Source organism: Canis aureus, chromosome 32 (assembly GCF_053574225.1).
Source record: "Canis aureus isolate CA01 chromosome 32, VMU_Caureus_v.1.0, whole genome shotgun sequence".
In the NCBI taxonomy this organism is placed as follows: Eukaryota; Metazoa; Chordata; class Mammalia; order Carnivora; family Canidae; genus Canis; species Canis aureus.
In genome coordinates, this window is record NC_135642.1 from 42764670 (window position 1) to 42787865 (window position 23196).

At 54.3% G+C, this 23196-nt stretch overlaps 1 protein-coding gene across 4 annotated transcripts; it reads right to left on the reverse strand.

The window, feature by feature from the left end:
• Positions 1-376: 376 nt before the first annotated feature.
• Positions 377-23174, reverse strand: SCAMP2 (secretory carrier membrane protein 2). Of its 4 annotated transcripts, none has more exons than XM_077881935.1 (10): positions 22992-23174; positions 10262-10330; positions 9737-9835; positions 9079-9207; positions 7866-7983; positions 7182-7310; positions 6379-6538; positions 5226-5327; positions 2100-2220; positions 377-1922 (listed from the first exon to the last, which is right to left on the reverse strand). In XM_077881935.1, the coding sequence occupies exons 1-10, from the start codon at positions 23046-23048 to the stop codon at positions 1788-1790; spliced, it is 1119 nt and encodes a 372-aa protein (XP_077738061.1). In that variant the 5' UTR covers positions 23049-23174; the 3' UTR covers positions 377-1787. The 4 variants fall into 4 exon arrangements, with proteins under 4 accessions (XP_077738061.1, XP_077738060.1, XP_077738063.1 ...); XM_077881934.1 differs by lacking the exon at positions 22992-23174 and adding an exon at positions 22405-22729; XM_077881937.1 differs by lacking the exon at positions 9079-9207 and having other exon boundaries at positions 22992-23173.
• Between the last annotated feature and the right edge of the window lie 22 nt (positions 23175-23196).

The following is a 23196-nucleotide window of genomic DNA, read 5'->3' on the forward strand; positions in this document are numbered from 1 at the left end:
CCCGCCCCCGCGGCCTCCGCGAATCCCGGGGTGGGCGCGCCCTGGCTGGTCTCCGCGGGCCCGAGGCCGGCAGCCGTGGCCGCCCGCGGGAATCCCATCCGGGCTGTAGGGCTCACGGGAGGGGCAACGGCGGGGAGCGCGGCTGAGCAGCTGCGCGGGCTGGCGTCCGAGTCGCGGAGGCTCCCCCAAGGGCCCCGCCCGCCCAGAACCGTGGGACGAGACGGAGCTTTTGGCCGAGTAGCCTCGGGAGGCGGCTTGGGGGCTCCAGGCCGGCGGAGCAGGGCCCAGAGGCGGCACCCTGACCTGACCGCCTCCTCTCGTGCAGGCTCCGTGGGCCTCCCCATCCCCCCAAGTATACCAGACAGGGGGATCCGTGTTGTCTGAAAATGTCGTTTTTATTTAAAGCACAAAAATCGAGACAGAACATATACATTTGTACACGGGGGAAAAAATACCAGAAAGTTTACAAAACCTTGATCACTGCCACGGCCTTCGGCGGCTCTGGGGCTGGGCGGGCTGGCAGTCCGCGCGCCGCGTCGGAGTGGGCCCCAGGTGCCAGAGGCAGGCAGTTGGCCAGCTTTTTGAAAAGTGCCCTCAGTCCACACACCCACCCCTGTATGCAGCCTTCCGAGGACAGGGTGCAGGGCTTATCTGGGGGCTCCAGGTGCCCATCCCACAGACACGCCCACGGAATTACCAGGGCCAGTGACAGGAGACAGGTTCGGCTGGGGGTGTGGGCGGACCATCCCATAAGTGGCTCTGGGTCCAGCAAGAGGGTACAGTCCTGGAATGTTTCTCCGGCCCTCCCGAAGAATCCTATTGCTGAGGGTGGAAGGCAGAGCAGGGAAGAAGCCGAGGCCTTGGCAAAGGGCTGCTGTTCCTCAGGAGGAGAGGAAATCAGGATAAACAGGGCCAAACCACAGCAGGACAGTCAGACTCCACCCTGCCAGACAACTGCCAAAGGCTGGGCAGGACCACCTGGGGTCAACGTCTTCTATCCCTCCCATCCCCAAATCCCAGGCAAGCCCACTGCACATTCAGTACGTCCATGGAGGGGAGGGCTCAGAGAGGCCCCAAGGGGCACACATGCCACCCATACTGGGGGCAGGTGCAGGGGACACTGATCGGCTCTAAATCTGTGAGAAACATAAGGCAGGGAAGAGCCTACAGGTGATGCCCGAGGCTTTGGAGGCCTAGAGACCACCTCAGAGTAATCTGGGGAACAGAGCTTTCCATCCACCTGGACTGGAGCTCATCTAAAGAGGAGCCCTTGGGCGACTACCCCAGCCTGGGCAGGAAGGTAGAGGCAGGATTGTGGATGCCACAGGCTGGGTCCGTGGAGCCAGTTTCAGGCTAGGCGTGCTGGGGAGGAGTGGAGCCCCAGGAACCCGGCAGAAATAAGACTCCAGCTGGCACAGGTCCAGGTCAGCTGGTGATTCCAAGTGTGCACATGTATGTGCACATGCGTGTGTCTGTGTGTGTATGTGCGTGCGTGGGGGGGTGAACTTCATTCCCACTGCTTCGAATCCTACCAAACCACCACCAGAGAAGACAGCTTTTTTTTTTCTTTTCTCTTCTGTAAAAAAAAAAAAAAAAAAAAAAAGCCCTGTCCCTCCCTCCGCTTCCCTTGGGCAAAATGGGAGAGCTGGTGGCTGAGGAAGGAGGAAGGACCCCGGCAAGACCCTCCCTGGGTCTGTGCTGAGCATAACCATTGTTTAAGGCACCCACGGCAAGTGCAGCTAGAAGGCAGCGAGAGAAAAGGCTGGGGCAGAGAAGGAGAGTCAGGACTAGTTCCCTTGGAAGGCTCCCCGGGCAGCAGAGGAGGCAGCGCTGCGGAAGGTCCTGTTGCTGAAGATGCCCTGGGAAAACTCCTCCTGGGCCTGCTGGAAGCTGGCCCCCGTCCGGCGGTACAGGGAGTGCACCTGCGGAAAGAGGCTGCGGTGAGAAGTGCACCCTGGATGCCCACTTGATCTCCTACCCAGAGCCTTGGTGACAGTCACTGGACCTCTGGGACTCGGGGAGAGGGGAGCGACTGCCTCCAGTGATGGGCATCCCCGAGGCGGAGGCTGGAGAGAGCTGCCCCAGTGCCCACCACTCACCCGCTTCAGAAGGAAGAGTGAGAGCACGGCACACAGGGTGAAGAAGCCAGCCACCACCATCATGATGATCGACACAGCCAAGTGGTCTTGCTTCAGTGTAGACAGGGCTGCGATCCAACCACTGCAAAGGGAAGAGGAAGCCAGAGAGGACACAGTGGGAGTAGGCCCCAGAGGTCCTCTTCTCTAAGTGGCCACTGTAGGCTGACCAGCCACCAGCCAGGCACCTCCCTGCAGCATAGAGCCATGGGCCAGAAGCCCTTGGCCTGTGAAGGCTGAGAGGCCCCACGCTGCCCCCAGACAGGAGTAGTATGGGGGGCGAGGAGGGGGGCTTTTCCTGCTGTTACAAGGGCAGATGGAAAGCTGGGCTGCTAACTTCCAAAGGCTCACCCCCTGGGGAAAAGGAATACTGGCCAACCCATTACACTCATCCTGTATCACCTCAGCTCCTCCCACTGAGGGCCCAGGGCAGCCCCTCTGCCTCCCGTCATTCATGTCACCTTCCTGAACCCCGGGATCCTTACCTATAAAAGGGGATATTTTCACACTTCCTGATTTAAAAACTTACTACAAAGCCACAATTCTCAAAATAGTGCACTACTGGCACAAGGACATATAGATCAATGGAAAAGAACCGAGTCCAGAAACACGCCAATATGTCTACCATCAACTGATCCTTGACGAGGGTGCCAAGACCACTACATGGAGAAAGAACACTCTTCAACAAATGGTGCTGGACATGCACATGCAAAACCATGAAGCTGGACCTTGACTTCAGCTACACAAAAATCAACCCCAGATAGATCAGAGACACCTAATATGAGCTAAAACCAGAACACTGGGCAGCTCGTGTGGATCAGCGGTTTACTGTCGCCTTTAGCCCAGGGCGTGATCCCAGGGTCCTGGGATCGAGTCCCATGTCAGGCTTCCTGCATGGAGCCTGCTTCTCCCTCTGCCTGTGTCTCTGCCTCTCTCTCTGTGTCTCTCATGAATAAATAAATAAAATCTTAAAAAAATAATAAAAATAAAACTAGAACACTTAGAAGAAAACAGTTTACCCTCCATGACTTTGGATTTGGCACTGGTTTAGATAGGACAGTGAAAATGCAAGCAACAAAAGAATAGATTTCATCAAAATTTAAAACTTTTGTGCATCAAAGGACACTATCACAAGAATGAAAAGGGGAGGGGGAAATGTGTTAATCTGATAAGCTAGTATCCAGAATATATAAAGAACTCAACAACAAAAAAAGCAACCCCATTACTAGAGAAAGACCTGAATAGATATTCCTTACATATGGCCAAAAAGTACATAAAAGATGGCCAACATCATTAATTATTCAGGAAATGTCAATCAAAACCACAGTGAGAGGGGTATCTAGGTAGGTGGCTCAGTCAGTCGGTCTTGAGTTGTGGGTTTGGGCCCCATGTTGGGCTCCATGCTGGGTGTGGAGCCTACTTAAAAACAAAAACAAAAACAAACAAACAAAAAAAACCATCACAGTGAGATTTACCTCCAGGTTGAGAACAAAACACAATAAGCATTGGTGAGGTTGTGGCAAGACAAGAACCCTCACATGCGGCCAATGGACATGTTAAAGAAAACATGGTGCAGCCACTTCAGGAAACCGTGGCTGCCCCGCCCCATGTCTTACCACATGACCCAGCAATTCTACTCCAGATACGTACCCAAAAGAACCAAAACCAGATATTCAAAGACTTTTATAAAATGTTCATACCAGCACTATTCGCAACAGGAAAAAGGTGGAAACAACCCCAGGCTCTGTCTAGTGATGAGCAGATAAGCGGATGGATGATTATTCCAGAAAAAGAGAAGTACTGATCCGTGTTACAACATCACGATGAGAAAGGCTGGGCGCAACAAGCCGCCACACATTGCATGGTTCCATTTACATGAAATGGCCACAGAGAAGCCCCGTCACTGCCCGGGGCTCAGGGGAGGACTGCTGAGTAGTACAGTCTCCTTTGGTGTGACACAAATGTGCTGGAACCAGATAGAGGAAAGGGCTGTGTAACATTGTGGATCTACTAAACACTGCTTAATTTTTTACTTTAAGATGGTTGAAGTGGTCAATAAAATAAATTTTATCTTCTGTGTACTTTATAATCATCAAGATGGGGTTCCAGCCAGCCAGCCATGGGGGTTGGGAAGGGAGGTGAGGAAGGCCCTGGGAAGCTGGGGGCTGCAGAGCTCCTGAGGAAGCCTGGCGGGGCAGGGGTGAGGGCTGAGCAGGGGGTGGGCTGGGACCAGAACTCAAGCCTGCTGAATGCGGGTCAGGAACAAACAGCACTTAGGCCACAGCCTGTCTTCCAGGATCTCACTGAGGATAGTGAGGAATGGCATTCTCAGAGAGAAAGGGGCCAGCTTAGAAACAGCAGGGCGAGCCGGATGAGGGGTAGCGGGAGAGCAGGGTGCATGCTCCAAGTGCAAGGTGAGTCAGTCCCCTCCCTCCGCTCTGGGTCGGCCAGCTCCACTGGAGGGTGGGGACCAACGTAGTACAGCTCTTCCAGCCTCGGGCTCTCAGCCAAGTGGCAGCCCGACCTTTCTGTCATGTTCCCTGTGCACTGGGGCAGAAAGGAAAACATCAACCAGCAGCTTTTCTTTTTGAGGCTAATTTAGAGCTGAGGACTACGGCACCCAGGAAACTCAAGCCAGCTCCATGCTCAAAGCAACCTGGGAGAGGCTAGGGCTCCAGCTCCTGACATTACAGGGTCTCTAGACAAAGTCACGGCACAGAGTCCGCAAAAGGCCAGGGCTTCCGTTGGCAGCTGCCCAAACCCGAGGGCTCGCCTGGGGCCTCCAGAAGTAGCACCAGCCTCTGGGAGGGCGCGGCAGGAGCAGAGGAGGATGCAATCCACCACAGGACAGAGCCCTGCTAGCCTAAGGGTGCAGGGCAAGTCCACCCACAAAACCCCAGAGAGTGGTGAACAGGCAAGGCAGCAAGTGACAACCGATGAAGAGTCAGAGGAGCCCAGGAGAGGACGCCAGCCAGCCCGCCCCCTCCTGGCCAGGGGGGGAAGGTCCTCTGGGACGGGAGCCAGGAGACAGGGCGAGAGAGGCCAGGCCACCTGGAAAGCATCATTCCCTCGTGGTGCCCCAGCTCTCACCTGTCCCCCAGGCCAGGGATGCCAACCAACTGGATGATATAGATCACTATTTGACAAAAAAATATGAAGAAGAACACGAAGAAGCTGAAAGAGTTGTCGGACCTGTGGAGAGAGGGGGAAATTGGAAGTCACAAACGGGCTCGGGGCTTACTCCTCAGCATTCCTGATTCCGCATGGCACAGGGAGCCAGGAGGCAGGATGGGAGTGCAGAAGAGCTCCTGGGGACCAGACACACTGTCCAGGGGACATAGACATCTATAATCATAATCAAAAAGGGCTTGTCACTCTTGCTCTTGTCACTCAGTTTAAGAGATCGTGGTTGACCCCTTAACCAAAGAGCTAATAAAGTTGCTTCCCAGAGGACAATATTAAGAGGGGTCCATTTCCCGGAGTACAGATTTGTATTTCATAAAAGGAAATCTATGCCAAAGGTATAAATACCTAATTATAAAACCATTGGCCAGAAAAGTTATTCGGGGGGCGCAGAATTCTCAACTGAACCACCGTCTCCAGGTCCTCAGGGCTGGGACACTGCCTGCCGAGTGCATGGGAGGGTTCAGCCACTGCCCTGCCCCATCCCTGGGGCCTGCTAGGCTCCCAGGCCCTAAATGAAAACATCAACTCAACTTGGAGGCACGCTTCCACAAGCCCTAGGGGTGTGCGAGGTAGACCCACAGTCCAGTGTCCATTCTAGGTCAATCACTTGGCACTCAGTGAGCTCAAGCGAGTTCCTGAGGAGGTGGAGGAGGGGCGCACACAAGCTCCCAGTGATAAGCCATGGAGAGCTTATCAAAGTCAGACCTCCTTGGAGCTGCATGCCTGAAAGCTGAAGGGGGGGTGAAGAAGCCCATCCGTCTGAAGTCCTAATGCATCAGACTTAGGCATGGGAGCGGCGGGGGCACAAGGCAGGCTGCGAATCCCTCTCCAGGTCTCCCCTGCTAGTCCAAGGACACTGTCCAGAGCAGACCCAGGCACAACTCAGGAAAATGGCTCCTGACCTCCATCTGCTCTACTGTGGGTGGGAATGGGAAAGTGGATTTCCCTACCACCCTGTTCTGCTCTAAGATTGGGATGGGAGCCCAGGGCGTAAGGCCCTTGGCTGGCTACCTGGGATGCCAGTCACATGCTCACCCCTTGCCCCAGCCCCACTCACCTGAAGGCCTTATAGATGGGTCGGTACCAACAAAGGAAGGCACAGGGGGTGAACATGATCAACCACAGGATCGAAAGGCCAAAGTCCACTCCCTTGGAGCTGTCGACTAAGAACCAGGCCAGGCAGGCAAGCAGGTTCAGAAAGAGAGTCACCGAATGCACTGGCGAGGGTGAGGAGAGAGAAATGAGGGTGAGGAGAGAGAAATGGGCTTGTGCCAAGGGGACTGAAGGTTTCCCAGGCCCGGCAAACCACCCCTGGAGGGGATGCGAGGTCCACACAGTGAGGGCCACAGTGGAAACACAACAGGACCCTGGTCTACATGGAGGCAGGGTGAGCTCCTGGGGCAGCAGAACCAGGGACAGAACCAAGTTCGTAAAAGGTGAAGGGACAGCCTGGGTACATGAAGGTGGGAGTGGGGAGGCAGACTCAAGGGCTGATCCACGGGGAAGAGGCCTTTCTCTCGGTGATTCTTGTCCCTGGCCCTGCATGGTGGAGGTACAGGGAGTCTTCTATTCACCCGCGCTCCTAGGAGCCGAGGGGCCTAAGGGAGGGAGGCCTTCACCCAAGGAGGACCCTTCAGGGCAACGAGCCCCACGGGAACTCTGAAGCCTCCTGCTAGGCCTGCCCTCCTCGATCTGTGGCGGGAACTGGCCCTTTCAGGGCAGGGAGTAGCCTGTGGAGGGCCAATCCTGTGGGCGGAAGGCGCCCCCTTCAGCCCAGCACTGAGAGGCACTGGGGTCTGTAGCGAGGAGCAGTCAGACCACAGACAGGGCTTGAGCTCAGAGGGCACGGGCAGGACTCACACATCCAGAGATAGTAGAGCATCTTGCATATCCGCTGGTAGTCGGCAGGGATCTCGACGGAGAAATCCTGATAGAAGCAGGGCTTGACAGGGCACCAGAAGGGCAGGGGTGGCCAGTTGTTCTCTCTCACTGTGTGCAAAGAGGCAATGAGGTAAGGCCTTGGCTTCTGCAGTGGCTTGCTGGAGGCACACTCTGGTACTTTATGGGCCAAACCAGGGCTCCCAGAAGGGCACCGGCAAGTGAGGCTCAGGGGTCTCTATGGGGGGAGTGGGTGATGGGCCAAAGTGTGATGGGGCACGGAAACCCACAAGCCCACTCTAAGATAATGGATCCCAAATGCCCTGGGAAACAGAGCAAAATGGCCTAAGTGGTTACTTTTATGAGCTACCAGCCCGTAAGCACCAGGGGTCATCATCATGAAGATGAGAGGGAAGCACATGCAGGAGCAGGGCCTCTACTCTAGCAAGAACTTTCAGAGCTGGGGATGCCTGTGGAAATAACCTCCACCGTGGACCACACTGCCGGCCGGCCTCCCGGCCTCCACCTCCCTGCTCTCCGCACCGGCCCCAGCACCACGGAGGTGACCAAGACCCAGCAGCGCTCCAGGGCTGCCCCGGGACAGGCACGCTCAGGGCAGGCTCCTGCGCCCCACACGCTGGCCCAGAGGCTGGCCGCCTCTCTTACCATGTAAGCTGGCCACCGTGCTCTGCAGCTCCCGCTCCTTTCGCTCTAGCTCAGCTGCCTTCCTGTCCAGCTCTTCCTGCTGCCGGAGCAGGCTTGCCTGGGCTGCGGAGGCCACGGCCTGGGGGGCACAGAAGGCACGGGCAGCCAGACATGGGAGATAGAGGGGTGGTGTCAGACTCAGCAGGACGTCAGAAGGGCCTTGCCCCATGCAGGGAGAGCCAATCTCAGCCCCACGGCGTCTTGGGAACCAGAGAGCATCACAGAGACGCCAAGGTGACCTGCGTCCTATGCCTCTACACCACCTCCGTTCCCTTAGGCATTCACCAGCCTTAACCAGGGCTCTCTTCTCTCCTTCCTCCCTGAGTTGGAGCAGAGAGAACTATCCCCTGTTCTGGAATCCAGGGAAACTTCAATTACCCGTTAGGGTAACAGCAAAGGGGAAATGGCCTCACAAGAGACTAACCTGTAACCAGAAACCAGAGAGCCACACCTCATTTGAAGAGCCTGGAGGGTGTGTGTGTGAAGGGGGCACAGTGCAAACCCACTAGCAGTGAGCACAGAGAGGAGGCACCTGAGGGAAGGCCTCGGGGATCTAGGCACCACCCCTCCCCACCCCCAGACCCTGGGAGATACCCCTGCCGCCCACCACCAATCTGTGAAGGTTACATCCCAGGACCGTCACCAGGCTTGGAGGACCTTGGAGGTCGTACAAAGTGCAGGCTTCATCCCCTGCGCGGGACAGCAAGGCCCTGGAGTGAGGAGGCATCTGGGGAGCTCTGGGAGGCTGAGCCGAGCTAGCCCCAGCAATGCAGCCCAGGGCCCCAGTCCTGCCAGGTGCGATAGGCCCTGGGGCTCGGGTCCTCATGAAGTCTACAGTCCTCAGGGAGCGGACACGAAACCGGTCATCTTGCAGGACGAGAAGCCAGGCATACGCGTACATGCATATGTATATGTGTGTGTGTGCGTACACATACAGACGCTCGCTCTCCCACTCTCTCCAACGAGTTCTCCGAAGAGCTAAGGCTGCCTCTGGGAGATGATCCCAGGCACTGGGGGCCAAAGCAGGCCCAGAACTGACCACGCTGGGCCATGCTGAGGGTCTCAGCTGTCCCTCCCAAGTCCAGTCAGACAACGGGAACAGCTTGGGACCCATGAGAGTCCAAAGCCTGGCTCGGGCCTTGCCCTCACTCACGTTCATCTACGCTTTGCCTACCTTCGGAAGCTTTCGCATGTAGCTGTCTCTGAGAATACTATCTCCTCCTAGTAGCATCTGCCTCTCTGAGAGCTCACTCACTGTCAGGAATCTGGTAGGCAGGAACTTGCTGGCCTGTCTAAGCAGGAGCTGCAACACACAACTCCACTGTGGGTCATGCTCACCGGGGCGGCGCGCACCACAGGGGCAGGGCAGTGAGGTGATGGAGTAGAGGGTCAGGCACAAGGCGGACAGGGTTCACGGTATTTGGTGAAGGGATAAAGGAAAATAGGAGGGAAGACAGGAATAAAAGAGGTAAAAAAATAAAAATAAAAAAAAGATTCTGGGGCCCAAGTGGGGAGGACAAACTAAAGCTCCAGAAGGATCTGGAATGGCTCAACAGGGGCAAATGCTCTAAAGACACCAAGGACTCCAGCCTGGTAAGCAGAGCTTATGTTTTGGTGGTAGTGGTGGGCGGGTGTAAGGATCCAGGGTGGCTGAGCAGAGCCTCCATGTGCAAGTGACCAGCTCCAGAGAGATCACCAAGAGGGCCCTTGAGGGGGAGCCAGGAATTAAGGCCCTGTGTCCACGCTCTCCCTCCAATCTCAGAGCTCAGCTACTGATCTGTGGCTTCCCTTTTTGGAAAGGAGAGGCAAGAGGGATCTTCGTCAACAGTTACCTGGGGGGTGGGCTGGGTTGGTTCCACGGAAGGCTGGAGAACCGCTGGCTGCGAGGGCCCAGGGAGCTGCGTGACAGGAACTGTTGTCGCTGCATTTGTCTGTGTGCGACACCCCAAAGGAGGCAGGTGAGTGGCTCCACTGGCCGGCCACACAAGGGCAAACTCATGGCAGGGTGAGTGATGTGCCCCTGCCTGTGAGGGGCATTCCCTTTGGGGCACACCTGTGAGGGGCATTCCCTTTGAGGCACGAAGTCTCGGGCGCTGGGCAACGTGATGCTTCACCCAGCACCCCTGCTGGAGCCACGGCTCCCCAGCGCTGTCTAGCCCTCTTCAGAGAGGGGCCCAGATCACAGACTGGTGAATCCTTCATCCCCCCCCCCCCCCCCCCCCAGTTCATGTTAGGACTGTCCCTTTGAGGACTGAAGCTTCTCAGAGCTGTCGCTGCCTCTGCCAAGGCTCCTGGCCCCGGAAACGTGGCACCACCCGGAGGACCCAGGGACTCAGAAAGAGGGCATGCTCACCAACCTCTGAGAAGGGGTTGAACTCAGCCAGGCTGCCTTGCGGGGCATTGGTCAGCTGGGTCACAGAGGGATCCTGCCAAGGTGAAAACAGCCATGAGACGTGAGCAGAGACTGTCGGTGAAGGGGAGGCACATCGCCATCGCTTGGCCCCTCCGAGGGCCAGCAGGCACTCCCAGGGATCCCCTCCCTCTCGGGAAGGCTCCTGTGCCCAGCCCCTGCCACACCAAGGCTGCTGCGATCTTCTCCCTTTCTGGAAAAGGAGTTCAGCTCCAGTGACTCCCCAGAAGAGACCCAGAGCAAGCTTCGCACTCCGTGACCTCAGAATAGATACCACCCATATCCTTGTTGGTAACCTTTCCAGATGAAAAACGGTTTACAGCATTGACCTCCAGGATTGGGGTGGGTTTTTTTTGGGGGGGCGAGAGGGGGAACAGGGGTAAAGACTTATTTTTTTACTTTATAACCTTTCTGTTACTGTATTTATTGTCTTACAAAAAGTACTTATTCCTCTGATTTTTTAAAGGACAGTTTAAGGTCGTGGAACACAAACACGCTGCTGGCTGCCAGTGCTGATTTTATTAAATCAGGCACACTCGCTAGGAATAGAGGCATAAAGGGCTCCGATGAAAAGCTGGGAGAATGTTTTTGGGTTTGGTTTTTTTTTTTTTTTTCCTGGATTCTTTTCAAAAAATGCAAAAATGTCCTCAGAACACAGTCTTTTCCTGAGTTTTCAATCTTCCCTTCCCCATCTGACCTCTGCCAAGGCCAGCCCTCTGGCCTAGGGCCTGCCTGCGTAGCACTGCCTGTCATCTCCTGCACCCCAGCAGCCTCCGTGCTGGCCTGGGGCCATGGGCCTCATCCTGCTCCCTCCCCAGCGCTCTATCACCCGATCATCCCCTCGGCCCCGCCCTCCCTGCCCTGCCCTGCCCTCCCCTCCGGTACATAATAGGTGTGGGGCTCAGGTCCAGCACTGCATCACCTAGGCTCGACCTAGGCTCGGGAGAAACAGCTGTGAAGGCTGGGCACAAGGCTGCTGGACTTTGCCAAGGCCCTGGTTCCAAGGCCTCCCCTGGCCCCCCTGTGTACCTAACCCCCTCCCTCATGGCTGGTTCACACGCTCCCACCTGGCTGGCCCAGCTTCACCTCCACCAGGAAGCCTCCACCAAACAGATTCTCAAACACAATATTCACACGACACAGACCTTCCGAGGACAGTCCTCTCAATTCTTGGCTGTGGGAAACAGACCTTCGCCAGGGTGCTGTGCTTATCTTAGGTCTCAACATAGCTGGTCCCTATTCGGTACATTCAGAGAAGCAAGGGTCGGCGGTGGGCGTTGCTGAGGTTTTTCACATGTACCAATTCTCGTCTTCCCACCTGGGCCTCCAATTCCTGAACGGTGAGACTGGCTGACTGGCCCCAGGGGCTGGCCCAGAGCGGGGCACACAACCCCAACTCACTTCTCACTTCTCTCTGGACGAACCTCACCTCTGCACCCCCACCCAATGTCCTCTGCAAGGAGACAACATGGCTAATGTCCTTTCTGCTGGACACCGGCCCTGCCGGGTAGCCCCTATAACTTGAACAAAGTGGTAGGGTGAGGTTCAGAAGGCCACCTGAGCTGGGGGAACTGGCCTTGAGGTTATTTGCTAGCTGAGTGACTAGCAGATTTCTCCCAGAATCACAGGGCTGGCTTCCTCCAAGAAAGATTTGGGGCTCAGGCTCCGATCCCCTTTCGGACTCCGCATAGCACCAAGCTCCAGCAGGCCGGGTGAGCTGAAGTCATTGAAATCAGATCCACCATCCAAGGAACTGGTTACTTGAGTCTGTGTCACGGGACAGAGGACAGAGAGGGTGGCTCTCGTAGCAATTTCGGGTGCTGGTCCACATGTCTGCCCAAGGCACACACGTTTTAATAAGCAACCTCCAGACCATGAAGAGATGTCATTTCCTTTACTAAGGTCAGCCAGAAGAGGATTCTGGGCTGGGCAAGCTGACTACTCTGTCTGTAGTGATCCCTTCTCCTTTTTCTAGAATCTTTAACTCTTGGCCGTGGACCCCTCTAGACTCACCATAAACAAATACTGTCTCGGGATCCCTGGGTGGCGCAGCGGTTTGGTGCCTGCCTTTGGCCCAGGGCGTGATCCTGGAGACCCGGGATCGAATCCCACATCAGGCTCCCGGTGCATGGGGCCTGCTTCTCCTTCTGCCTGTGTCTCTGCCTCTCTCTCTCTCTCTCTCTGTGACTATTATAATAAATAAATAAATATTAAAAAAACAAAAACAAAAACAAATACTGTCTCCACTAGCAGGTACCCTCTGCAGCCAAATGCTGCTACTGCCTTCTTTTTTGTTTTGTTTTGTTTTGTTTTGTTTTGTTTTAAGATTTGTGTATTTATTTGACAGCACAAGCGTGGGGAATGGCAAAGGGAGAGGGAGAAGTACATTCCCCACTGAGCAGAAAGCCAGACACAGGACTTGATCCCAGGATCACAGCCTGAGCCAAAGGCAGACACTTAACTGACTGAGCCCTCCAGGCGCTCCAGCCAGAAGCTTCTATGTCTATTTCATACTTCTGGCTCTTAGTGCTTGGTGAAGGGCTGGACGCAGAGCAGAAGCTCACGTGATGTTGCAGAGTACCTGCTGTATGCTCTCCCCTACTTTCTCTGGGAGTACTGCTCAAAAGCTGAGGAGCACCTGCATCACTGTGGCAGCCTCAGGGTCCAGAAGCACCCCACCTCAGAAAAGGGGCCTGGAATAGTCCGCCTTGTTCAGCAGCGCACCCCCAAAGCCTGCTGCCGTCGGCAAAGTACTCAATGTGTGGTTGAATGAATGAACCCCATTCCCAAGGAGCACTGATAGGGCACTGTGAGTGACCGGGACACCTGCTTCTGTTCATTTTTATTCCTGGACTTCAGGGAAGTCCTTGGGGAACACACTCATGGTGGGAGACATTGCGGACAGTCTCACACGAAGGGCCACACTGACCGGTCTGAATGAAGACCATTCCTTGGCTTCTACTCTGAATCATATGAAAATAAGAAGTCCCCTGCAGCAACCTTCTTTCCCACTTACCAAGCATCAGCTGACTCGTAAGTGGGTCAAGTCGTTATTTCAAGGGATGCGAGAGCTAAGTTTCACCTAGAGAGAGGTAACCTAAAACCCCCATGGTACACAAAGGACTCAGGCTGGCTAATGGCAGTCACTGAACTGGTAACAAAGAAAACTCTCCTGCACTCGGTTCTTTTCATTCAGGGAAGAGTTACAGTGGGAGGACGCACCAAGACAAATAGGGGTGCAACTCTTGCCCTCCTGGAGCCAATGATGGATGGTTCTAGCAGACATGTGCACACAGCACAAGAGCCCAGGGCAGCGTGAAGAAGGGGAGGGCGGGGAAGGGAGGGCAGGAGAGGGGAGGAGAGGCCCACCACCCCTGGGGAAGGGGAGCCCCTCGTGTAGCTGGAGTGTCAGGGAACAGAGGCAAAGGAGGCAGACAGGCAGGCTGGAGCTCCGCTGGGAAGGGCGGGGAAAACATGCGTGTTTCCATTTTGGCAATCACTTTCCATGTCACAGGCCTGGCTGTGCATGAGCTGTAACTTTTCCCTGTTTTTCCGTCCTACACGCCACCCAAGCTGCCAGTAGGGGGTTTATTTCAGGCTCCAAATAAACACATTAATAAATACCTCATTAACAAAAACAACTCAGCCATTCTCTCTGGGAGGCAGGGAATTACCAATACTTTGGAAACTCTGTGAAGTCCTATTTGCTTTGGAGACAAGGGTATGTGTCATACGACAAAAAAGGGCAATCATCCCCAGGTGGGCTGGCTGGGTCCCAAGTGAAAAGAGCCATAACCTCAGTATTTCCTTAACTGAGAATCGACCCTAAGGAAATATGATGAAAATATGTAAAAATCTGTATCTGCAAAAAACATTTATTGCACCAGTATTTACAACGGGCAAAGAAAATCAGGGGCACCGTGGTGGCTCAGTTGGTTGAGCATCTGATTTTGGTTTTGGCTCAGGTCATGATATCAGGGTCGTGAAATAGAGCCCTGTACTGGGCTCTGCTCTCAGCATGGAGTCTGCTTGAGATTCTCTCTCCCTCTGCCTCACCCTCCACTCACTCATTCACTCTCTCTCAAATAAGTAAATAAAATCTTTTTTTTCAAAGATTTTATTTATTTGAGAGAGAAAGAGTATGAATGGGGGTGGAGGGAGAGGAGAGAGAAGGAGCAGAGGGAGAGGGAGAAGCAGGCTCCCCACCGAGCAGGGACCCTGACACCGGGCTCCATCCCAGGGCCCTGGGGTCATGACCTGAGCCGAAGGCAGATGCTTAACTCACTGAGCCACCCAGACACCCCACAAATAAAATCTTTAAAAAACAAAAAATCAGGACATCCAATGACAACGAGCACAAGAATGTTTAAGTACACATCCCCCCAATGGCCTGAACAGCCATTAAAAATCGCAGCTATGAACACAGGGCAGCAATATAGAAAAGGCCTTGTTATATGAATCCCAAATAACAATTCTGTCAAAAGAACTCATATGAAAAGAGACTGGGTAAAAAACACACCAAAATAACAAAGGTTGTAAAAGAAACACTACAGAAATAGAAATGATCTATTTTGTCTTCTAAACTTTCCATAATGTGGGACGCCTGGATGGCTCAGTGGTTGAGCATCTGCCTTCAGCCCAGGGCGTGATCCCAGAGTTGCAGGATCAAATCCCACATCAGGCTCTTTGTGTGGAGCCTGCTTCTCTCTGCCTGTGTCTCTGCCTCTCTCTCTCTGTCATGAATAAATAAAATCTTTAAAAGAGTAAAATAAAATAAAATAAAATAAATAAACTTCCTATAATGTGATGACATTATTTTTACCTTCAAAGCACACATACCCACACATTTTTAAAAAGAGCCCGAGAACCCACCAAACGAGCAAGGTGCACTCAAGCCTCTCTACCTGCCACAGTAGTGATGAACAAAGCAGCTCAGAGTGTGAGGCTGAACCACGTGGCCTGGCACCAGAGGCCCTCCAGGACCCAGTGCCAGCACCCCTGGCAGCAGTCTGTCCTTGGTCAAACTGAGCCACTTGCCACTTCCTTCCACTTTGGTTTACTCCCTGCACAACCCATCCTACACCAAGAACAGGGCTAGGACATTGGGAAAAAAAAGCCTTAGTTCCTGCCTTCAAGAAGTGGACATACAGAGAACAAGCAGTCAGGGTGGGAGTGTTGGAAGAGGACAAGGCCAGGCAATAGCTTCACAGTGGAAGGAGGGACTGAGCAGACTGGGAGCAGACTGGGAGTCAGGGAAGGCCTCACTGAGGTGGCACAGGAGTCGGATCTTGAGCGATGACAGAGGTTTAACAGGCACTAAGGAGGGAGGCGAGAGCAGCATCTGCAAAGGTACAGCATCTCTACGTGTTCAGGGCACAGGATGTGGGGTGACCCAGTTGGGTAAAGGCTGGAATTCACCCAAGGCAGGACAGAGAACATAGAAGTTTATTGAAAATGCTGCAAGGGAGCAGCGGGCAGGACAGCAAAGGAAACACTGTCAGCCGTGAGGTGGGGGCGGGGGGGTGTAGTTAAGGGGAAGTAAGGGGGGATGGGATGGGAATGGATGGGATTTAGTTTGGGTACCTGTGCCCCGTTATAAGCAGCCCACTGGTCAGCTGGGGCTCATGGGTATTCTGAGGTGAGTCACTTAATGAGTCTGTTTGCATTCCGCTAGGGGGCTGGGGGCTCTATGGGCCCTCTACCTGACTCAGATTTCCAGTGCTCAAGCCTGTGACTTAAAAGTGGCTTCTAGGGATGCCTGGGTGGCTCGGTGGTTAAAGCGTCTGCCTTCGGCCCAGGGCATGATCCCAGAGTCCTGGGATGGAGTCCCGCATTGGGCTCCCTGCATAGAGCCTGCTTCTTCCTCTGCCTGTGTCTCTGCCTCTCTGTGTATGTGTGTCTCTCATGAATTAATAAATAAAATCTTCAAAAAAATAATAATAAAATAAAGTGGCTTCTAGGGGCGGGCGGCAGGTGGCTCAGTTAAGCACCTGACTTTTGGTTTCAGCTCAGGTCAGGATGTCAGGTTTGTAAGCTTAAGACCAGGGTTGGGCTCTGTGCTCAGTGGAGGATCTGCTTGAGATTCTCCTCTGCGTCTGCCCCTACCCCCACTCTAAAATAATCTTTAAGGGACGCCTGGGTGGCTCAGTGGTTGGGCATCTGCCCTTGGCTCGGGGCGTGATACTGGAGTCCCAGGATCGAGTCCTGCATCGGGCTCCCTGCATGAAGCCTGCTTCTCCATCTGCCTGTGTCTCTGCCTCCCTCTCTGTGTCTCTCATGAGTAAATAAATAAAATCTTAAAAAAAAATCTTTAAAAATAAGTAACTATAAATAAATAAAAATAAGTAAAAAATAAAAGCAGTCTCTATACAGAAGACAGTTCTGAGGACTGTGGAGTGAAGAGTATAGAGAACAGGAGTGCCAAGGAACCAGCATGAAGCAGAGGTCGGGCAGGTTGCAGGTGCCTGGACCCCACCCCAGGGCAGCGCAGGGCAGCTAGAGACTGGCACCGGCATCTCTGCCGTGGTGAGCAGGGAGGGAGGATGGGCCAGGACTGCAGTCCACAGGGGTGACAGTGAAGCATGACAGCTGGGAGGGGAGCAGCAGGGACAGACTCCAGACACCCTGCCCAGGTAGATGCCACGGGCTCGATCACTCTCTGGGCAGGAGAGGGGGAAGGGAAGTTAGAGCGACTGGGTGGCTACCTTGGGTGACTGGTGACCAGTGCCACCGCTGAGCAAGATCAGCGGTCGCGGGGGAAGGGGAACAGGTTTGTCAGGAGAGGGTGTGGGAGCAGGGAGACGCCCTGAGAAGATACCGAGTCGGTTGGGAGATACCTATAGACTATGTCTGCTCGAAACGGTTGGCAACATCCAGGTGAGGCATGGAGCTACTGGTTTGAAGCTCGGGAGAAGGTAAGGGCTAGAGTCCTACGTCTGGTCTGGGTTTTTAAAAATAGGTTCCACAGTCATCGTGAGGCTTGAACTCACAACCGGAAGACCAAGAGTGGCATGCTCTACTGCTAAGCCGCAGGTGCCCCGAGAGCTCCAGACCCGGGACGGCGGGGATGTGCATGCTATTCTGAGGCCAAAGTGCAGTACCTGCACGCACTGACCCTTGTCCCATACTTTCCCGAGATAAACCTGAAAGTCTTTTCTCCACTTGGGAGACAGTCCTTGAGTCTGCGGCCTTCCTGGTGTGGGCCTCACTGCAATAAATCCCTCTCTTGTTTCACCACCATTCATCTCTCTGCCTCTGGATTTGGTCAGCGCCAAGGGGCCGAACCAGGCCTGGTCGGGTCCCCGGAGCCTGGTGCTCTTGCTCCCCTGCACCCTGGCTGGCTACAGAAGAACTTCCTCAGAGAGGCATCCGCTGAGCACAAAGTCAAGGACAGAGCTCCAGCTTTCGCAGGCTGAAAACAGGTGGAAGGTGGTGAGAGGCCGAGGACAGAAGCACCAGACACCAGCCGAGCGGTGAGCGAGATGCAAGCGGCGGGCGCGTCCAGGCCTGCAGCCGGGGGGAGGCAGGAGGTGCCTGGGGCTGCCTGGCGACAGCAGACAGGAGCCACATATAGCTGCTGGTGCTGTGTCACCTGAAATATGAAATACCTTCGCCTCCCATCTGCCAGGCTCCCTGCTCTCAGCCTAAGCCTTCCTACCACCTGACTCTGCCTTTCCTCCTCGGATCCCTCACAGCTGCTGCTGGCAAGTTTTGACTATGTCATCATACTCGGTGTCACCGTGAACAGTTAGCACTTCCCGGCTCTCTGGCCACATCAGAAGCTCTGGCCGGCCGCGTGCTCATTTACGTCCATCTCTGGCACAGGCCCTCGGAGCAGCAGGAGCTCAGCGATGTACGTACATGTGTCAGCATCTCAGGCACTGCTTGAGTGCTGCTGGACAGGTCAAGAGTGCACAGCACTCTTCTCTGACAGAGTGGCAAGAACCCCTTGCTCATCCCGGTTAAATATTACCATTTCTCTAAACACAGGATTAACCTACTCCAAGTACCTACAAAGAAAACAGGTGTAGGGATGCCCAGGTGGCTCAGTGGTTGAGCGTCTGCCTTTGGCTCAGGGTCTGATCCCCGGGTCCTGGGATCGAGTCCTGCTTCTCCCTCTACCTGCGTCTCTTTCTGTCTCTCTCATGAATAAATAAATAAATAGTCTTAAAAAAGAAAACACAAATGTGTTCAAGCTAGCTGCATCTCTGGCTAGGTGCTTTCTACCACCCAGCCAAGCTCCAGGTGCCAGCCACAGAGGCAGGGAGACGAGGTGCCAGCCACAGAGGCAGGGAGACGACTCCCAGCACCACCAGCACCACCAGCACCACCCCGCCTCCTCAATCTGGCAGCTGTCTGGACTCACACTATCTGAACTTTACCAATTTCAATTTGCTTGAGACAATGCTCCAATTCCACAGGCAACTTCCAACAAGTCCATCTGGTGCTTTTAAGAATTCCCAAAGTCAGTCAAGCTGGAGCCCACCCTCTCTGGGAAACGGCAAAGCCTCCATGTCCGTGCAAGGGAACTTTTGTTCACACCCAAATCACGTTTTTGCCACCACTTTCACCTCCCACAGGAGAGAAGCATTTTAAATCACTGGGAAGCAGCCATAGCACTGAGATTATCTTTTAATTGCAAGGAGGCAACGTGTGAAAGTGATATTGTGTGATCTGGCAACTCATGACACTGAAAGGTTTTCTCTGTTCGAGCACCACCAGCTACTTCACTCCCTTTCCTTGAGATCGATGCCGTCTGCCTGGGGGCAACGTGGCAGAAATGCCTGGAAGGAAAGCAGCTCTGGCACTGGCCTGGGTGACCTGCTTGTTAGTGGACTGCTGAAAACTCAAACGGGCATGTCAATGCCCACCTTCAGCCCTCTACCTCTTCACCACCCTGACAAGACTTCCTGAGAAGCTTTCGGGAGCAGACGCGTTGGGATCAGTCCAAAGCAGGACCCGCATACACGGAGTACAGAGCAGATGCACTATAATTAACAGAGGGATTAGGAGTGCCAAGGGAGGTTGTAAAATCGGTAACATTTGGCTTGCAGTTTCCTGCTTTCCTCCTGGAAGTTTGGTGAAACTTCTGCTGTGCTCTTGTGACAACTCTGCTTTCACAGCTCTCGCTTTGCAGAAGTTTGCTAAGGATCCCAATTATAACTCTATGCAAAGAAGAGGTCAAAAAGCTCACACCCTCAGCACAGGGCAGGGGAGGTGGGTGGGAGTAGGAGGTGGATAAAAAACACGAGTAAAGAAGTCAATTTAAAGGCACATGGCGGGGGGGAGGGGGGGTCCCCTGGGTGGCTCAGGGGTTTAGCGCCGCCTTTGGCCCAGGGCGTGGTCCTGGAGACCTGGGATCAAGTCCCACATTGGACTCCCTGCATGGAGCCTGCTTCTCCCTCTGCCTGTGTCTGTGTCTCTGCCTCTCTCTCTCTCTGTGTCGCTCATGAATAAATAAATAAAATCTTAAAAAAAATAAATAAAGGCACACCGGAAGTTGCATAGTCTATTATAAGAGTTAGCAGAAAAAGGATTCCATAGTTGGATACCTTTGAGAAGTACTGGGTCAGATCAAGTTGAGCAAATGTCTTCACCAGAGGATTGCTCAGAGCCTTTCGCAAACTAACAACCCTTGTCAATCTTCAAGAAAAATGGAATACAGAGTGATTCCCAAACTTAGATGGCTACATATCCCTGAGCACCTTTCAGGACTGGTATTGCTCAGAACATATGCTCCTAAAAAGCAGATACTTGTCTTAAAAAGCACAGTATCATCTGTATTATTCAAGTCCCACACACTGGGGGGTGGGGGTGGGGGGACTTGCATAGCTAACACTAATTAGTGAGTACTAAAACTCACTTAACTAGCACTAATCACCACTACCAGTACTCTCAATTCAAGAATGTGGACAGTGATGACGAAGATACATTCCTTCCTTAGCTGGCCTAAATAATCCCAACCCAGTTTAAGACCAATAATGTGAACTTCAAAAGCCCCAGATGTGGGCTCCTGCCAGCTGCAAATTAGCTGCTGACTGTCCCATCATCCCTGGGTTCCTGGTTTCCTCCTCTCTGAATTGAGGGGTTACAACAGATTTCTGAGGATGCTCCCAGCTCAGGGACTCTGGACACCAAGTATACTTTCATGACCCATCATGGAGGGGCAGAAAACATGACTCTGCTCTGAAAGCTGGCTAGGTGTGACGGTTTCTGAGCCTATCGCCCTCCTCTCCCCTTGTTCTCTCCTGAGCTCTGTGCTAACACCCTGGGTAAATGAAGCTGGGTTCACACCCAGTCACCCCAGGGCTGTACCCTCCCAATGTCCCAGCCCTGGCAGTCAAGGAAGCAGACACTTTCATCACAAGGACAGGGAGGGCAGCTCTCCAGGAGAAAGAGCTTGGGGGCCTCATGAACAAAGCTCTTCTCCCCCCCCGGGGGCCGTGTGCCAAGAGGAAAAACCCAGAGCAGGAGCAGAGTCACAGCCAGCCAGCTCTTGTCTTCCCACACAGGATTCCCCACCAGATGTTGCTCTTTACAGGCCCACAGCTGCTTCCTGTCCTGCCATATCCTGGGGCTGCCTGATGGACAGACTGTCTCACTTGAATGCAGAAGTTACTTCGACCACAGTTTGCACAATCATTCCTGGGGCTGGAGATGTGGTTTAAGACTAAGACTTTCAAGCTGCTATTAATACAGGGCAGCACACAGGCCAATTATCTCATCCACTGCTAGCACGGGGGACAAACTCTCTGCATCTTTCGACAGCTGACTGCCCCTGTTGGATAGCAGCAGACATCTTATGTCTGTTTCGGACGGGGGGGACAAAAAGAAAAAAAGCAAATTATTACACAGAACCCATTCCAAGGGACTACTAGATCCTTACCAAAACTCAAAGTCCAGTGTTATACGGCAGTTTTGCAATTAAACCAAACTCTTGGGCAGCCCGGGTGGCTCAGCAGTTTAGCGCCGCCTTCAGCCCAGGGCCTGATCCTGGAGACCTGGGATGGAGCCCTGCATCAGGCCGCCTGCATGGAGCCTGCTTCTCCCTCTGCCTGTGTCTCTGCCTCTCATTCTCTCTCTATCTCTCTCTCTGTCTCTCTCCCTGTTTCTGTCATGAATAAATAAAATCTAAATAAATAAATAAATAATAAACCAAACTCTTACCAGATGATACTGGCAGGAAAAAAAAAAAAAGCAAATGTTTTTTTCCGTACTCAGCTAATAGAGATGACAGCGTTACATAAGAGACAAGGTCCCTGCAAGGGTTCTATCAAGAAACAGTAAGCTAAGGGATCCCTGGGTGGCGCAGCAGTTTAGCGCCTGCCTTTGGCCCGGGGAGCGATCCTGGAGTCCCGGGATCGAGTCCCACTTCGGGCTCCTTGCATGGAGCCTGCTTCTCCCTCCTCCTGTGTCTCTCTCTCTCTCTCTCTCTGTGTCTATCATAAATAAATAAATCTTAAAAAAAAGGAACAGTAAGCTGCCAGGGGACTGTTCAGGATGTTACAAAGACCAAGCTACCAAAATTTGCCTGGAGGGCTCCCTTGAGACCAAGAAAGAAGCATAAAATGTCCACTCTCTCCACAGTGTACCATCATGTCCTTCTAGGCTCCTTTGCCTTTGCTCTGACCCTTGAAGGAATTCAAGGTGAGAAAACTCATGCTGTGAGTCGCAGGAAGGACCCCTGTCAGCACTTCCCCTACACCTGCAGGAAACTTCGCAGCAGCGGCCAACGACCAGAATAAAGTGCCAGCAGGATGGGTTCACGTGCCTGTGACATCCTGACGGAGCAGAATCGTCGGAGCTGGTAAGTCACCAGTCAGCACAATTAAGCTTCCCTAGAACTGGTTTTGAGCAGACATGAAAGGAGAGGCACGGGAGGTCGGGAGCGAGCAGGAGTCCCAGCCCCTCGTTGTGGAAGAACAACACCCTTGGCAGCTCAAAGGCAGAGAGGTTTGGGCTTTACGCGGTTTGGGCTGTTATCCTTTGCTCCAGACGCGAGGCCAGCGCAAAGGTCGACAGGTCTCAGCGCCCCTGCCAGCGCTTCGGGACCCTCAGAGCCCGCCCCCTCCCGTTTCCTCCCTCCCTAACCTGGGCGCTCTCTGCGCTCTGGCTTAAATCCCGGTCCAAACCAGAGCCGTGGCCAAGGTGCCGAGTGCTTATCAAGTCCATGTATCAGCGTGCCTTGGCTACCTCCGCGCCCGAGCAATGCTCAGCGGGTTTCCTACACCTTGTAGGCCTGTCTGGCCTTGGGATCTCCCTCCTTCTCCTGCCCACTAGAGGCTTCCACCCCGCTGTGCTGCTGTCACCCTCTGTCCTAACAGGACTCGAAGCGGGTGTCCCCCCAAGTCTGCGGGGTGGGGAGGGGGTCCCCCTCCGGTGAAGTCGCTTCTCTCCCCGGCAGCCTCGGCTTCAGTCCCCTTGCCTGGCAGGGTCCAGCCCGCGGGGCGACGTCGGGCGAGCTGGAGGGTCCCCCCGGCTCTTCCAGGCCGCCGCGCCCCGCCCCTTCCCGGTGCCACCTGCTGCTAGCCCCGCCCCCCGGGCACGACGATTGGACGCCCGTCAGAGCCCATTCTCCCATTGGGCAGACAGCCCGTCTCTCCTACGCCACGTCTCCCGGCTCCAGCGAACGAGGCCCGGGCCGCCGCGGCCTTGGAGAACGGAGTCGGGGGCTGTACCTGAAAGGGGTTTACGTCCACCGGGTCTGCGAAGGGGTTGGTGTCGACGGACGACATGGCGGTCGGGGGGCTGAGGAGCGAGCTCCGCCGGCACTTCTGCCTCCGGGCGCCCAGACCCAGCGGCGCTCTCCGTGCAGACCCTCCACTTCCGGGAGCGAGGCGGCCGTTCTGGCGCAGGCGCGGCGCCCTCCCTGGGGGCGCGGTC

Bases quoted from the DNA above. Each gene is read 5' to 3' on its own strand.
- SCAMP2 (XM_077881934.1), bottom strand. From the start codon at position 22,485: ATGGACTTGATAAGCACTCGGCACCTTGGCCACGGCTCTGGTTTGGAC. The intron at 6,539-7,181 runs GTGAGTCCTGCC...CACCCTCGCCAG, and splicing joins GCTCTACTATCTCTGGATGT to TGCATTCGGTGACTCTCTTT. The intron at 5,328-6,378 runs GTGAGTGGGGCT...CTCTCTCCACAG, and splicing joins CCCATCTATAAGGCCTTCAG to GTCCGACAACTCTTTCAGCT.